This window comes from Limanda limanda, chromosome 3 (assembly GCF_963576545.1).
Source record: "Limanda limanda chromosome 3, fLimLim1.1, whole genome shotgun sequence".
NCBI classification, from domain to species: domain Eukaryota; kingdom Metazoa; phylum Chordata; class Actinopteri; order Pleuronectiformes; family Pleuronectidae; genus Limanda; species Limanda limanda.
The window spans coordinates 19886982-19905216 of NC_083638.1; the positions used below are offsets into that span (position 1 = coordinate 19886982).

The 18235-nt window shown below is 39.8% G+C and overlaps 1 protein-coding gene across 1 annotated transcript in view; it reads left to right on the top strand.

Moving 5' to 3' along the window:
• kiaa1549lb (KIAA1549-like b) overlaps positions 1 to 12750 on the top strand; it is a 58475-nt gene extending 45725 nt beyond the window's left edge. The window contains exons 15-22 of the mRNA XM_061067543.1: positions 573 to 697; positions 1670 to 1899; positions 2865 to 2997; positions 5148 to 5531; positions 5626 to 5720; positions 6057 to 6205; positions 6385 to 6536; positions 12487 to 12750. Coding sequence (XP_060923526.1) covers positions 573 to 697; positions 1670 to 1899; positions 2865 to 2997; positions 5148 to 5531; positions 5626 to 5720; positions 6057 to 6205; positions 6385 to 6536; positions 12487 to 12750 — 1532 coding nt within the window. The remainder of the gene's footprint in view (positions 1 to 572; positions 698 to 1669; positions 1900 to 2864; positions 2998 to 5147; positions 5532 to 5625; positions 5721 to 6056; positions 6206 to 6384; positions 6537 to 12486) is intronic.
• Positions 12751 to 18235: the final 5485 nt, after the last annotated feature.

The window sequence follows — 18235 nt, forward strand, 5'->3', positions numbered from 1 at the left end:
GTCAGAGAACTGGATGCTGTGACATACAACGCACACATTCACACATTCAGCACTGCAAATAATAAAAGATGCATATAAAGTCTCACATCTCAAGATGCTAACTGTTCCTCGTGCCGCGGGTGCGAGTTAAATTAATCAAATTTCAAAAAACTCTGCTTGTAAATTGGACTGCGCTCTCAAGATTATGATTTTCTTAATGGATGGATTGAATTATTCATCAGCTGAGTCGAGGGGAACCTAGAATTGAGTCGAGCTTGTCTGAGTTCAGATAAAGAATAAAAGTGCAAAGTCAGTCGCTTCCATCTATCAAAGAGATGCATTGGCACAACCTCGGAGCCCTGAGCCATATCTATGTGATCTATTGTCTCTGTCCGCCTCTTCATTTGCTGATGCAGGAGACTTGATGTTTGACATAATCCCGCTGTGCCGACCGCAGAGGGACAAGGTGGTGAGAGAGAGAGAGGTGGAGGGTGAGGAGGCAGCGTGACAGTTTGTTCCTCTTTGACTGACAATGTAAACGATTAGAGGTATTTGTATTCTCCGTGTGAGTGAACTCCCTCTCTGTTCTTCAGATCCGTATGACTCCTCCTCTGGCTCCCTGCAGCTCATTTCCATAAAGCCTGTGGTGGCTCAGCCCAGCTACTCCCACCCTGCATCGTCTGTCCGCAGCCACGACTCAGCCATTGTCAACGGAGAGGTGAAGCACCACAGCCGTTAGTAGAGATACGCACATAGATGAAAATACACATCACTAACTAGAACGACACACAGTAGAGTGCATACAGACCACAACTAAATTTACTAGATCCAGATTTGTATGGACACATGATTCTTTTCATTAAGATCCATGAACCACTTTCTGCCAAAATTAGAAAATGTTGTAGTCTAAGTATCTGTCAAAGTTTTTGTCTTTTCTTTTCTCACTGGTCTTAAGGTTCAGATGAAAAACGACCACACATTACTTCATACAAATCATAGTTAAGCATGACCATCAAATTGTTGATGTGGTTATGGGTTTGTCTGTTTGTGTTGAAACCCCATCGATTCGATTGTCCATCGATTCATGATCACACTGTTTCAGTCCTGCAGAAAATAATGAGCATTTTACTGTTGGATTTTTTATTCATACTAAGTTTGTGTTCTCCCAAACTTTTAACTTGGATTTTGCTCTTACTTAGCTGTGAATATTTAGTGCAGTATAGAGAAAAAAGATTTCAGGGGCTTTAAAAGATGCAGCAGTAATGTAAAATTAAACATAGAAGAGAAGAAATGTTACAGCACAGTTTTAAATTAGTGAGAAGATTCGTTTAAGGTAACATTAGGGATATATATATCTATAGATATCTATAGATATATATATATAAAGTGAGATTATTTCCCAGAAAATTGTATAGTACAAGATGTCTCTATTTTAGTAGACTAGAAACTAACCGCAAACAGTTTTGAAGCAATATTTTACCCATGAAAAATAAGAAACATGTGCGGTTTCTTTCTGACTGATGATTGCATAACAGCTTCATGTTCTCATGAACCCTCTGACCTTGTATCCACACACATTTCTTAGACAAAGCAGAACAAAACCAGGCACAGCAAGAAGAACCTTCTGTGTCTTGTTTCCATCCTAATCTCCCGTGTTCCATCGCGTCCCGCGCTCTTTTCTTCTCTGCAGGTGAACTTGGCTCTGAAGCAGAAGTCCGACATCGAGCACTACAGGAACAAGCTGAGGCTGAAGGCCAAGAGGAAGGGCTACTATGACTTCCCCTCCACCGACGGCAGCGGCGGCAGTCGAGTCCCAGCGCAGAGACAGCGGCACGGCCATGAGAGGGCAGCCGGTGAGCATGGCAGACCACTGGAGCCTGATGATGAGCGAGGTTCCACTTATGTCAAGTCTCACAGGAGGTGAGAGTGGAAAAGCAAGTGGAACCTGGGTGTAAACAGAAAGTGAAATCCGTGCTTATATAAGTTTGTGAGGAGACGAGGTCACAGTTTTAACAGACACAATATTGGCTGATTGGGCTTCTCACCATGCCCAGATATCTGAAACCACTGACCCCTGCCTTGTCTAATTAGCTTATAGATAAGTGAATCAGGCCCCCTCTAATTTTGTCATTATCCTGTCTTACTCGGCAGTGAGAGACCCATCAGGTCAGTGTGATTAGTCGTATCCAAGTCTTGAGCTGCGGTAATGGAGATAAGAGGGTTGGCAGTGTGTTGGCTGGTCCGGTGTGTTGGTTCGGTCCTGCCTCTGATTCACAGATGCACATAGAGATGGACCGTGTTTGGATATTACAAATTTAGGTCAAGTATGCAAACAGTCTTTTCCATACAAGATTAACATGTAATAGCTGCACTCAGAACACAAAGTTGCTCCTGAATTGTTGCTCATGTATAAGTAATGTTATTTTCTGGCAGTAGAATTTATAGTTGAAATTAGCTTGTAGCCGATCTGCTTCACCAACAACACACGTTCCCCCAGCTGAAGTGTCAAGTTGCATTCAGCTTGCCCTCAGTCACTGATTGTGTGTATATACTTTGGTATACTTATTAATATTGTATCTTACTGTGGACAACACTTGGCTGGTCTCACATTTTGCCTGTGCTGTAACAGTTTGAAAATATTATTTTGAATACACAAACTCATCTTCTTCTCAGTCTCCTTATTATATGTCTATTCTATTTGTCATGTGTCTCGATCTCTATAACTCTCTGAAAAGTAAAAACTTTTCCCAACATTGTTCGTCATCTCCCCCCCCCCCCAAGTCCCTTCCACAGCAGGCAAAACAACGGACAAAATCACTTTGAAATGCTCTAATCTAATAACTACCCCAGGTCTAACTGCCTCCACTCCTCACTCTAATTGGCAGGCACTCCCAGGTAGGGCAGACGGCCTATCGCAGCCGGCAGAGTCTGAGCAGTCCGAGTCCTGGAGGGACGGAGATGGACCTGCTCGTTATGAGGGAGCGACCCAGGAGAGGCATCCGCAACAGCGGCTATGACGTGAGTCGCATTTCATCATCCACTGACCCCGTCTCTCAGAAAGATGCAGTTAAAGTTTGTGATTCTGGAAAATGGCCCTCATACTCAAAATACAAATATGTATACAAAAATATAGAAATAATGAACAGGGCAACATTGTGTTGTTACTTTTTAAATTGTAGTCGGTTATATGAAATAAACATTAAGAAGGCTCATGCACAAGTGATGCACAACGAATAGTAGCTTTTACCTCTGAATTGCATATAAACTTTTCATCTTATTTTATGTATTATTGATGTGCTGAGGAAATACTAATCTAACACAAACATATGTTTGTTAACAGTATGTGTTTAAATGCTGGTGAGCAAATTCAGATGATAATAAAAAATACACTGATGTCACTGTATTTACATCAATAAGATGGAAATTAAGAATGGAAAAGATGATAATCAATCGGAGATCATTGGTCTGTTATTAGCCTGTTTAGGAAACAGGTGAGGTGTCAAGTGTGCCACAGCACAGGAGAAGTTGTCTTTTCATTATTTAACCCAGTTATAAGGTCCTGTCATTTAGATATATAATACATCTCAGGATGGCTGGTTTATGTACACCTTTTTATTGTTACCTTATGGTTCTGATGTGGAGTCAGACAGGAAGAGGGTTTGCATTCTGGTTTGTGCTGGTATAGAAATAACTGCTGTCCTAATTATTTGACTCGGGTGTAAGTAGCTCTGGTATCTTGCATCCTGGCTCACTGGCGTATGGACGCATACAAAACATTATTAGGTACATGTGCTTTTTCTACTATGGCATGTGAAAATGGCTTCTTGTACATTGATTTAGAAAAACTAGGCTCTCTGGTGGTGACATGAGCACAATATCAGAGGTCTTAAGATGACAAACCTGATCAATTCTGTAACATAAGCCTCTCAACAAGCTCCACAAATTGATATTGGCTTGACAAACCTTCCCATGACTCTTTTCTTGTTGTGTTGGGACTAAGCTCGGTGCAGCCATGTGTTCGGCATGTGTTCACTCTCTGCACAGTAGTCAGTCCAAGCTACACGGCCCATTTTCAGAACTCCTGGCCCTGTTGATCCCTGTGAGCTGTGTGTAGCTGCAGGCCCCGGCTCTGCAGATGCAAGTCTCCGTTGTTTCATGGAGCAGGGGGGGCTGATTTATGAGGTGCACTATACGATGGGTCTCTTGTGGCCACAGTCTTATTCGCACTGGAAGTAGGGCAGCCCTGAACTCATATTAATTCATCACCACGAGTATAAGGGCTGGATAAATGGAAACAGAGGTTGAAAGAGGGAGGAGGAGGAGAAGAGGATAGGATAAAAATTAAGAAAAAAATCGCAGGGACTTTTGAAAATGTGAGAAAAAGATGGGAAAGATGGAGCGAAGTTGCAAGTGAATGATTTGAGGCAATGAATATGCAAGGGAGAGAGGATAATGGTTGCACTGAATATATTGAAGATAAGAGAACAGACACAGAGAAGGGAGATATAAAATAATATCAGCGAATGACTTCCAGAAGCTGTTTAAAAAGTGCAGAGAAGTGCAGATTATCACCCAGTTAAATATCTACCTGGGTTCGTGGCTGAAGTGTGACTAGCCATTCCCATAACACTACCTTCTACCTGAGTGCTCTATTTTTATTCTTATAACAATTGTATCGGGGTTTCATATCTTTTGATTGCTTCTGCCAAGGAAGATAAGCATTGTTTGACGTTTCGTTAGCAGGATTAGGCAAAAGCTACTTGACGGATTAGCACAAAGCTAGGTGGAAGGATGTGGCATAGATCAAGGAGGAAGCATTACATTTTGGTGGATCCAGGATTTTTTTCCACTTTCTTTAACATTGTGAGATACAGCGTCTTAAAACATTTCCTTGATTTCTTAAGGAATGTTTCCTGGATCTTGATTTTTTTTTCATATCTTAAGAGACTGATATTTATGAGAAAACTGGTGCAAATCAGAATAAAAATACAGACCAGAGGAATGCTCTCTACTGAGTGCCAGTCTAGCTCATGTTATACAGATTCCATCACCTGCACATTCTTCTATAAAACATCTCACACAGTTGAAGTGTACTAGCAAGTCCAAGTTTGAAAATGTGTGTAGATTCTGAAGTCACAGCGGCGTTTCTGTGTTCGTACATGTTTCAGACTGAGCCTGAGTTGATTGAAGAGACGAATGTTGACCGCCTAATGGGTCCGCGGGGATACATGTACGGCCGGGGCCTGAAAGGCCACTCAGAGACGTCTACTCTGAGCTCACAGCCGTCCATTGATGAAGTGCGGCAGCAGATGCACCTGCTGCTGGAGGAGGCGTTCAGCCTGGCCTCGGGGGGACAGTCCACGTCCGGAAGGCAGTCCCACCACCACAACCATCACCAGCCCCCTCCTGACCACTACAACTCTACCCCGCCTCCACTCCCCTACGTAGATGTTGTGACCAGTGCTCCTGGCACGATGAACTGTGGGCGAGGGGGTCTGCAGTGGGTACCTTCATATGGTGCAGACGTGTATCAGTGCAGCCTGCCTAAACCAGTGAGTTGGACGACATTATTTCCACTTCTCTCAAGAAGTGACGTGTTGTAGAGTCGGCTGTGTAACCTTAAATGCCTTTCACTGTCCTTCTTAGGCCTTTCGCTTCACCCAGCTTCCTGAGATGGCCATGGGTTCTCCTCCCCCTTTACCACCTCGCACTGGACCTCCGCCTGGGGCCGCCTTAAGACGGTAACACACACACACGCGCACACGCACACGCACAGGCACACGCACACGCACACACACACACACACACACACACACACACATGCAGCCCATTAGATATTCCACATTTATTCACATTCATATTCAGGGACCACATATTCCCTTGGTATTGCGCTGTGGCACAGGTGATTTGAGGCCGTCTATAAATTTTAATCTTGAAATAGTGCATTGAGAGATGTCTAGAATGTTAATGAGCAACTGACTCTTTCCATATGGATCATGACTGCCATCTAGTGACACTGGTGCATCATTACAGCAACTCCATGTTTTTGCTTTTTCTTCCATCTCTGTCCTACTCAGTTCCACTTCTGACTTGGGGCCTAAGGGAAGGAGCTCAGAGACATCTGTCACTGAAATGCAGAGTCGACAAGACAACAACCCATATGGGCTAACAACCAGAGCAGCACTTCCATATATCACTGCAGAGCAGCCTCTGTCCAACTACTCAGGTAAGAATATGAGGAGCTGACTTTGGATTTTAAATGCAACTCATGACGGGCTTTGCTGGAGGATAGTAATCATTTGACCAAATAAACTCTTGAAATGGAAATAAATGTTTACTCTAATCTACCTTCCCCAGTAAATGTGGAAATAACATATTTATCACTCTCTCCTCTCGTTTCTCCAGGAAACCCAATAACAGCAGTCTATGCCATCCCGGCCTCCAGGTCCGCCTACTCAGAATACTTTCTGTCCACACCACCCACCTCCTACCACAGTCCCTCCTGGATGTCCTATCCACCTGAACCTGAGGATGTACCACCACAGTGGGCAGACTCTGTAAGGAAGCCCATTTGTCTGTTTTGGAAGCACCCAGTCCTAATAGATCGATAAGTTATAAGATAAGCAATTCATATACTCGTTATACTATTTCCAGCTCTGTGCCCCCCCCTTCCTTCTCTGTTTTTAATGAAGATAGCACAGCTTCCATTTGTATTGTCTGATGTGTTGTTATTACTCTCCACTCCCTTATTTCCCTGTCTGTTTCCACCAGATGATTTCACATAGTGTTTTAAGAGAACCAGTGTCATATAGAGACCATTTGCTGAAGTGAATGTATGGCTGCCTTTGAGTGGTGACAACAAAATACCGGGGTAGTTCAGCATTATTCCTAAAAACGAACACTTTTTATCCCTGCCTTTTCTAGTCATATAAATATGACACTAATGAAGGAAGGAAGGAATAAATTTGTCTATAAGTTTTGCACATCTACAAATCTCATTACTTTCCTCACTCATTCTTTTCCCTGTTGTTTTGGATGATTTATAATTATTTTCTCCCGCATATAACTGTGTATATTTTCCCCTGTAATGGGAAATTATTACATATCATGACACAACAAGCAATTATCAATTCTGGATGTTTAATTCAAACCGTCTGCGGACGGTTTACAAAGGTCAAGTCACGACAACAGACTTGACCTCAATGGCACAGAGCTCAAACATCACGGTGACAGATGTGAGGGCAATGGCAATGAGCTCTCAAAAGTACACTCCATTTATACAATCAGATCCCTCCTCTCCACAGTAAAATACATTTGTCCAATCAGCTTCTCTCCATGTCGTTACAGGAAGACCAGACATTGGTCTCTGGCGGTCTCTTTGAAGTTTGAACAAGATGCTAAACGCATCTTGTTCCAGACCCTGTGAGTTTCTCAGAGATCTCCTGTCTCTGCAGGTCACACCTATTAGCCTTTGAAGCTCCCTGCTGCAGAAGACTTAATTGGCCCCTGTTGAGAAACCTTTTGTTCACACTAGACTGAGAAGGCCACGTCTATAAGGCCCTTCAAGAGCATTATGCATAGTGTTAACTTGACCTAAACTCTGACTATGAGTCTTAAACACAGAAATACATCTTTCAGTAAACTTCTTTCTATATAAATGTAATCTGTTACATATAAACATGTCTAAATACAAAATTCCCATCACAATTCCTCCCTTTTTATCCATCTGGGATCAACATCTTTATAACATCTCATCATTTAGATTGGGAATTTTCCAGGATATGTGAATTTCAAAAATTGATCTTAATTAAAGAAGTAACACTAGTCTTAGCGCAAAAACAATACAACAGAGTTACACAATTGAAAATGATCAGTTTCTACAAACTTCAATAACGTATTTTACAATTATTAAAATGATGTGCATCATATTATCAAAATGTTCACTGTATTGGTGCCACACTTCGTCCTGATCGTGTGTCGAACACCTCCTTGTTGAAGAACATCTTGTTTCAGAGACATCTTGTATGCTCTGACTTTGATGATCAGAAATTTGATGTTGTTCCTGCCAAGCATTCGTGAGCAGGGAAACCATCTCTTTTCCCTTGAATGCTTCTCAGTCGTATAATCATGTGTTGCTGATCTCCTGTTGGTGCGGTTGTGTTCAGCGTGTAGCTCTTCAAATGTGTTGACTCTCCTTGCAACACCTAAAAATTTCAGACTGAAGCTCACACACTGGCACAAAGCACTTCCCGTCCTGTAGATCCACCCCTGGCTCTGGAAATCCTCCTGCGTTGGCCCTCATCTCCAGGTTGACCTCTGCGACCTTCCTGTCATCTGTGTTGAGAGGCATTTGGCTTGCACTCGTTCCATCGACGTCGTCTTCTTCTTCCATCCGCACGTCCTTAAGCACAATCCAGTCTCCTGGTTTCAGGTCACGCAGTCCTCTCTCCATGGATTTAGATAGAATCTCCTCGTCTGCCTGTGGATTTTAAAGAGTACAGGAAACAGTTTAAAACAATATCTACCAGTTTGTTTTTCAATGTGTTTTTCAATGTGTTTGTTATGTTTGTTTTTTACTTCCTTCTCTCTCCACTGTCCCATCCCTGGCGGGATGTGGCATGATGTTGCCTTGTGTTGATACTCATACTCACCAGTATCCATAATGCTATACTTATGAATATGTTACCCTTGTCAGCGGACATCCTTTTGAAATCTTCCATCATGGAATGAGTTCTCCGAACAGTATCTGTTTCACCGCTGGAGAATCCTGTTTAGATGTTTGGGAAACACTTCTGCTTGCATAGAAATCATGTCATAAAACAAAACAGTATTTATTTATTTCCCTAACCTACTTTATTTAACTTAATCTTTATTAAACCTCTCTATAAATGATTAAACCGTTTGTTTTGAGGTGGATGTCAATCTTGTAGAATCTGGATGTCCTTATTTTATTTGTAACTCAAATTACATAACTCTGTTAAAAAAGTTTTATTGAATATTATTTAGAGTGTTTCTTGTGTACACCCAATAACCCAATTCATCTATATCCAGCATATGTTACTCCTCTCTCTTGACACACTGACTCCAGTCATGTGTCAATCCAACCTAATGAGAAAACATACACAGGTTGAACAAAATCATCCATATCCCACATCAAAAAGTCCATCGACCACCAAACAAAACACAGTCTATCAAGACTACTTAATTCCTAAACTAATAAACCCAAATCTGCATTCTAAAAAAAATTTAGTTCGATGTAGTCTTGCTAACCGCTCCTGTAACCCACATTAAATGTCAGTGTTAAGAATCATTCAAATGCCTTCCATGTCCTCTACAGACTGCATACTGTTTGCAACCAGTAACACAGTCAAGGCAAGACAATGGTGTGAAGTCAATCTCATGAATTTCTTCTTCAGCCCAAATCACATGCAGAACCCCCATGCAAACAAGCTATCAGTGTAAATCTTGACACTCTCGCCACTAGCATATTTGCATCTCTTTGGTCCATGCATGTGATGATGGGGACGGTTTTCCTTTGTTTCAAACAGAGTCGTAAAACCCCTCTGTCATTCGTTATCACACTGTGATGCTGAAAACCTGTCATCAAACACTTCAGTTTCACAATATTCAGCTGTTAACCATTTAAATCTTAATTTGTTCTACTGATAAAGTTAAGAATTTCCTAGTTAAAAACTTTCTATTTGTAAATAGTAATGTCTATCATCCAAAACAATACTGTATCATAGCTGAACCTCCTAGCTATTGAAAAGTTAATGTTATTTTCTCAAGCAAATATCATTGTTACAGCATATGACACTAGTAGAGTCTTATTTCAAAGTATCACACATATCACATTACTCTGTTCTCTCAGAAGCTGCCATTGCTCTGAGACTTGCTTGAAACTTTGCATCTGTTGCTTTTCCCCTAAAGGAAAAAGTTTTTCTGTTTAAACAAAAGATTACTCATATTCCACAAGAAGATTTCAGATATTCTTTTCTATTGCGTCTGCTCTTCTGATCAGACCAAGTGTTTAGATAAATCTAAGTAAATACCATTTGTGCTCTAATTTGATCTCTCCCCTTGCTCTTTGCAAGAGGATGTTAATTTAGAGGTGAGAAATTTGTCTCGGATCATCCATTGATACGCTTGTGTCAGATCCCCCTTTCTCGTTTAAATAAATGCAGATGTTATTCAACTCTGTCTTCCACTACTGCCCTGCTGTTTTAAAATTTAGCATCCTGTATTCTGTCTCTTATGTTGACTTCAGTCAACCAACACTCAAATGCTCTCCAGTCTGGCACAAATAGCTCCACATCTCTCCCTGTGTCTTGTTCCTCTTTGCTTCGTTCTTGTTCCACGAGCAATTTGATCTTAAGTTGCTTCAACTGATTTAAAGTTATGTTCCCTGTGTTTGGAAAATCATAGTTTTTTTACCCACAAGCCAAACTGTGTAACACTATAATGACCATACTTCAGAACCATATCTTGAACTGTAGGAGAAGAAATCTGTGGTAAATTCATCTCTGTAATGGTTGTTTATCAATTTAAACTCTGATTTATTCAGTAGAATACGAATCTTTTGGGAATTTAAGTTCTGCTGATATGGAAAAGACTCTAATGTTTCAGAATTAATTTCTAAAGCCAATTATTTTCCTATTTCTTAAAAAACGTCTATTTTCAAATTCGTTTTAAGATTGATCTGAATCTTTTTCTTTTTCTTTTGATATAAGCCTTTAAAACTTACACATATATCCCAAATATGATTGAAATTATACTCACCTTATTCCAGTGTTGAGAATTCCAAGAAATCCTCTCTCACTCACTCCTCACTTTTTCTTTTTCAGCTGTAATTCTCAGATTAGTCTCATCAAATCATGCATGTTACTTGTATCAAATCATCAACATTTGTGTAACGTTGATAGTAACCTTTCACCTTCAAAACACTTTTTAAGAGACAATGAGAAAAACCCCTTCAGTTATAATATTGCCACTGTAATCACCTCTTGTAATTACTAAGTTTTAATTTTAGTTCCTCTAATACAATTCTAAAACTCTGCATGAATCAAATCGCCTTAGAGAAAACTTAATTTCACATTTCTCTTAAACAAGACACATGCAGGTATAAAATGTATGGGAATTTATCAGATTTTTCAACAGATAGCTATGCTGAGACGATACAGACCTGGCCTAGGTCTCTCTGTCACAGCTATTCCTCCATTGCAAAATAATAATACTATGATATATTTATATTCTACTCTTCTGCTTGTTTACAATAACTATGAGCATGCCGCAGCGCCCAATATTAAAGTAATTTAGCATTAAACTCTTTCGCTAAACCCTGTTTAACATTTTGATCTTTTTTCGAAAAGAATCTTAACCTATTAAGCTTAATGAATCCTACACCGGTCTCTAAGACCTCCGCAATGCATACACGTCTGTAACTCACTTCCCTGAATGAGTGAATTTCTTTGGACCTTTTTCCTTAAAAGATCTAAAAACAAGAATTATACTTTACCAGAATGAAACTGCTTGCCTGTCCCAGTCGGTTCTTTAGCCCACCTCAGTGAGCACTCCGGATTCTCAGAACATCAGGCCCACTGAAATAATAAAGGTTTAGTTCCAAACGTACTGCCCCGGCGCAATTACCTACCCTCAGCACCGAGAGCCAGAGTCGCTCACGTGGATGTCACTGCCAACAACAGCCAAATGTAATGGGAAATTATTACATATCATGACACAACAAGCAATTATCAATTCTGGATGTTTAATTCAAACCGTCTGCGGACGGTTTACAAAGGTCAAGTCACGACAACAGACTTGACCTCAATGGCACAGAGCTCAACATCACGGTGACAGATGTGAGGGCAATGGCAATGAGCTCTCAAAAGTACACTCCATTTATACAATCAGATCCCTCCTCTCCACAGTAAAATACATTTGTCCAATCAGCTTCTCTCCATGTCGTTACAGGAAGACCAGACATTGGTCTCTGGCGGTCTCTTTGAAGTTTGAACAAGATGCTAAACGCATCTTGTTCCAGACCCTGTGAGTTTCTCAGAGATCTCCTGTCTCTGCAGGTCACACCTATTAGCCTTTGAAGCTCCCTGCTGCAGAGACTTAATTGGCCCCTGTTGAGAAACCTTTTGTTCACACTAGACTGAGAAGGCCACGTCTATAAGGCCCTTCAAGAGCATTATGCATAGTGTTAACTTGACCTAAACTCTGACTATGAGTCTTAAACACAGAAATACATCTTTCAGTAAACTTCTTTCTATATAAATGTAATCTGTTACATATAAACATGTCTAAATACAAAATTCCCATCACACCCCTTACCACCCATTTATTTATTTCTAGAAAAGCAGTGGATGAGAAAATGTTCCCTCAGCAAAATTAACCATCACACACACTGCATCCTTCTTATTTTCCTATTGGCAGCCACTATTTCATGGGAAGCAATGATATTAAGCTGCTGTATTACTGATTTCATGTTGACCTTTTTTCCAGGTGCCCCTGCCTGGGTATGTCGAGGCTTTTCCTCATCCTCGCTACCCACAGGGGAGCCCCACCAGGCTGCCGCTGGAGTACAACCAGGCACTGGAGCAGCCGTCCGTTGCCCCAAGCACAGCATTCCAGCAAAGCCTTCCCCAGGTGGCGAAGGACGTGGACAGCATGCCCCTGAGCAGCCTCTCCACCTCTGCACTCGTCCAGGCCATCCGGCAGGAGGTGGCCAAGCTGGCGAAGAAACAAAACGAGATGTTTGAGTTTTAAACCTGCCCCCTCGTGTGCAGGAGTGGGTTAACTGTGTCTTCAGCAGCAGAGGCGGTACTCCTTCAGACTGATTTTTGATGTTTGTACTGTAGAACAACTGAACTTCTTTACCCACTAATCGCCCACTGATTGATTTCTTTTCACTCTTTATTAGTGTTTTTCAACTATGCTGACTTCAAGGAACAGAAGATTGTTGTTGTTTTTTATTTAGAAAAAAAATCCTCTCCAACAATGATGTCCCAGATAACTGCATCATGGATCTCTAAATAGGATATGCTAAATATGGGTAATGCATTTTTCCAGTTTCAGACTTTTTTTGTGAATCAGCATCGGCTGAGAAGAGGAAAGTAGCATTGCTGTCTGAACTTAGAGGACCAAATACTTCCTGTCAGATGTTTAAGTGTAAACCGCAGTGTATATAAAGTATAAGGACATCATGTATCTTATCTCTTTTTATAGACCATTAAGTTCAACTAGGACGATATGAAAATCAGTTCATACCAAATCAAACTACTATTCACTTTTTTTAAAATCTTTAGTTCACTTTCATATCACACCATAAAAGTAACAAACACTGACTTTAATGATCTGTTTTTTTAATTGATCATATTGATTTAAACTCTACTTCCTTAGTTCCTAGTTAATGATCAAATGGAATCAATCTAGTATGTTTGAATCTGCTTTTTTAGTTTAACCAAACTGAAAATCTAATTTTATGCTGCATCAATGATGATGTGACATGTAGCTGGAAATGTTTGCGTTTGTGTATCTGAAGCAGATTGAAGCTTTTATCCTTGATATATAGGATTGGGTGTGCACGATGTTCATTGACATGGTTGACACAGGCATGTTCGATTAAAAGTAATGGCTGGTTATTAATTACTTACTATTGTTAAAATACTACGACAAAGAACAATTCCTCAATGACTTGGAAGTCATTAAAATGATTAAACATTCAACTCCAACATCTTTGTCCAAATATAATTCCCTTTGCTGCTGGTAACAGTGTCACAGCTTCTTATAAAGGTGGGTTCATCGTTTGTTTACTGCGCCTCGAGGCATCTTAACGATCTTAATGAGTGTACCTACTTTCCTGTTCCTGTGGGTCTCTGAGCTAATGTGAGGTCCTGGTCCTGCATTATCACTCCTCAGCTTTGAGTAAACATTGTAAATGCCTGAGAACTGACTCAAGCTGAAATGCATATATGCTGAGGCTTAAAATATATTTTTAACATAAATTTAAATTACACCAATTAGTACGTTTTACATTTTGCTGCCTTGAATGAAGTTATTTCTTCAGATGGATGCAGCTACTTGTATAAGGGAGAGTGTGGCTTGTCATAAAGGAGGGAGGTTAAAATGTACTTTTTTTTAACTGAAAGCTGAACGTATTGCACATGAATGACTTGTCAACCTAATTATTTTTTTTAAATAAGACTAAGGCCCCTATAGAGGGGCAGTGCACAACATAAGATGATGAACTATCCAATAAAAGAAAGGTTATTTAGTCATTACAACAAGATGTTTGCTTTGGGAAATGGAAAGTTGTGAATCGACTGAAGATGGTGGCACGGTGGCCAACAGACAGGGTGCTGCAATAAACAGTGAGATGCCTACTTTTACTATATTATTGCAAATCACATGGAATGCTATGCTAATAGTTAAAATTAATTCTGTTGTTGGATGTCTGTCAGCTTTGACTTTGGAAAGAGAACTATGAGTGGCAATGACTTTAAATATTGACTTCTTTTTTTGGAACAGTATTACAGGATTAATTTTGTTTTTTTTCATATGATATTTGGACAAACCCTTAAAAAATGAACGTCTGTAGAACAACAAAATGTTCAGTCAAACTGGTTTTCCCAAGATTCCTTTCACTCATTCAGAGGAGCACTTATTGTCTTAAGAAGTGTACGAAATACAATAAAACCATTTTTGTGTATACAAGAAGTGAACACCTTTCCACACTCTCATGCTGGATAACGGAGAAAACTTGATAAATCAAAGGGGTTTATTGGTTTATTTATTCTATGAAATGAAATTTGGGGTAAGCTAAACCTTTTAAACTTCATTGTCTTTTTGTCTTGTCTTTCCTATTCATCTGCCTGAAATTGTTATATGTGATGTCCATCTGAGGTTGATCTGACGGAGATACCTTGAGACAGATGGAGGATGAAAGAAATATTAGCCTATACATGATAATAATTCAATAAAAGATTTTAATAGAGGAACAGAGTAAATGTGTGTCTTTAATTTCCCTTTTACCTGTCTGCATGCTATTTAGTCATGCAGAACAATAGAAAAATTGCAACTGTTGTTGTGATGATGCCATAAACTACTGTTGACACGTTATTTGTGGTAGAGGTAAATTAATTATTATTACCACCTGTTTACAACACAGGGAGGTGAAAGTGTCACATCATGAAACGAAGACGCCTTTCTCCAGGAAGAAAGGTTTATGTAGCATTGAATGACTTTCGTCAGCCATGATGCTGGAGCTGTTTGCTAAAAGCTAAAGCAACACAAAGACAACTCAGGCACGGAATACACAGATGTCTTTTGTTGTACTGTGATCAATAGTGGGGGAAGAATTTAGAAAGTACACTATTTATTATTGTATTACAATGCTACTTTTATGTTATGAATATGTCTATTGCATTCAATATATTTAACTGATTAAGTGTATTCTTCTTTTAAGATTCAAAATAACACATTTCTGTTAACACTTATTAACTCGACCAAGAAGTGTATGTTTTTGTCTGCACTTGATTATTTGTAAATTAGCTGGATTAACTACCCAATCGAGTTGAATGAAATCCGAGAGATCCGAGTTTTTTCCAAATCTCTGTTGATTTCTCAGAGGATAATTAATAGATCTTAATGAAAAAAAATTGGGCACGTTTTTTTTTAATCAGGCATAATATTTATAAGTGTGTGCAATTCAAAGAAAATATTGATCTAGTGAATTTAAATGTGGTTTCATAAGGGGCCTGTTGGGCCTAGGCGGAGGAGGTATACTCTAATAAGTGCAATTCTAGTTTGGGATTTTTACAATTTACACTTTGGCTGAAATTTAGCACTAACAAATATGTGTTCAGGAGCTTTGGCTGTTGTTGATCACTGCCCCACCACAGATGGCAGCACTGAGCACAATGCAGATGAGGAGTTTTCTTATTGATGAGAGAAGAAGAATTCCTGCCCCATGTTTGATTGCAGCACCTGTTCTGTCTCTCCATCTGAAATTTTGTCTTTAGGTCATTGATTTAAACCTTCAAAGCCACATAACATCAATGTTTTCCTCTGGTAGGTCTTAAAGAACCTCTGACTTTCCTCTGGGGATAAACACGTTTAAATGTCAGGTCTTTCAGGTCAGTCTGCATCAACTGAAGTCAGAGACAGTCGAGGGAAGTTGTATGAGAAGTTTATGTCAGTGGCTCAAAATGCTTGCTATCGCTTTGACATTGTCTGTCTGTACCAATGCTTTAGTTGATGTGGACCTAGTTTAAGCCTAGAAAAGAAGAAAGAAAGAGAAAATAAATGTACTTAAAATGTGATGTGTTAAAATGTTCAGTATTCAGGTTTCAGTCAGAGGCTCATCAATTATTTGTCTTTCTCTTGTCCCAGGAGAACGTGACTGTGGACATTTGACATTTGGACATTTTCCAGTCCTCTTTCTCTGACTGATTCAGTTTCCACAGTTCCGCACGGTGTTTAAATTGTATAGATGCATATAAAACAGTTGAGTTTCAGTGGCTGATGTGTTGGTCTTCACTTGTTGTTATTGGAGCTTGAATGTTATGTCATGTAAACACTGTTGTCTGACACTGGTAGAAAATGAAAGCATCATTGTTCAAACTCGTACTGCTCTGGTTGGCCTGTGACACCAGTCAACCCAGGCAAGAACGAGCAATATGTGTGTACTCGGAGAGTCAGAGAGACTGTGTTGACAAGTAACTTAGCTGCTTAGCACGAAAGCATATGACAGAAACACTCAGTTTGCACCTTGTGTTTCCTGTGTAGAACCACTCAGGCCCCCATATAAAAGTGTCAGCTTTGACACAAGGACAGAAGCAGCCATCAGGACGTCATTAAGCATATCTGGAGAAGACATGCAGGATGATGACTCAAGATACCATCATCATGTGGCTGGTAGAACCATGCATGCTGACAGGTAACCTATTGAATCATTTCAACTTCAGAAGACACTCCTGTTTGATTTATATGCTATAATATCAATTATTCTGCTGTTGAGCTACGGTGATCCATATGGAGTTGTTATTTACATTCTTTTTTTCTTACAGTTAACAGTTGTAATCAATGCGGGAAGTATCATATACAGAGTTTGTCTAGGTTTGATTTTATTTAACCTCACTTATAATGTATTGTCTTCCTTTTTCTTGGACTTCTAATAAGAAAAAAATAACTTGACTACTTGCCAGTGTTTCTGCTGATAACCTTCAGCTTGCTTCTGCTGTGGTCTTCCCTGGGTCATCTTTTGTAAGGTCTCAAAGGTGAGTCGGTGTTTTCCATTAATAACTTAGACTGGTGGTGGACAGCCGCGGCTTTGCTCCAGTTTCATAAAGAACAGAATGTCTACTTGTCTACCAGATATCTACGATTTATTTATTATGAAAATGTAGCAAACCATAGGACGTTAGCTGAGTTTGCAGAACTTCAGTGTGTCCAACATGTATCCCAGCCCACCTGTGAATTCTGTCTTAGTGATTGGGTCTTAAATGCGTCCTCAATGTGTCTTGGGTGTGTTCACACCTGTACTTAGAGCTGTCCACTTGTCATCAAATCACCAGGTCTGAACAGAGCCTCTCGTGTTATTTTATCTGTGGACAATTGTGCAGTGGATCTGTAGTTCAGCATTGTCCCACCAGGGTTCAGCCTAAAGCCATGTTAACAAATGTTCTCATTCAGATAGAGAGGCATGTCCTTATCTAAATGGGAAATTTGCCAAGTCAGAACATTGTTCAGAGAGTGACCTGTGATGTACAGTGTTGCAGCAAGCATTACATGACATGGAAAAAACATCAAACAAAACTTGTGCATACTGATGGAGTTCAGCCTTGAATGGAATCTCACCTTTTTTAAAAAAAAACAATGTTTAGGTTTGATGACGTTTTATGACAATGTTGTTGCTGTTTTTGATAATGGTGGCAGTTAGCTCCTAATGTTACACTCTGTTTACAATATATGTCTGCAATTAATCTTAAATGTAGCCAATTAAAGTAAAATTAGCTTCACAGCAGCAGCAGAGGTTGAAGAAAGGATGACAAGAGGAATGTCTACTGGTTGATGTCAGTGTGCGTTGTTCTCCCTTTTATATAACTGACATTTCAAATGTATAACCAGTTAGATATTCATTGTTGAAAGTGACCTTGCTGTAGGAAACTTAACAGTTGCAGTTCCGGAAACAACATTTTGTTATATTTCAGAAATGAATCAAATCTATTCATGTTCTGAATTTATTACACTG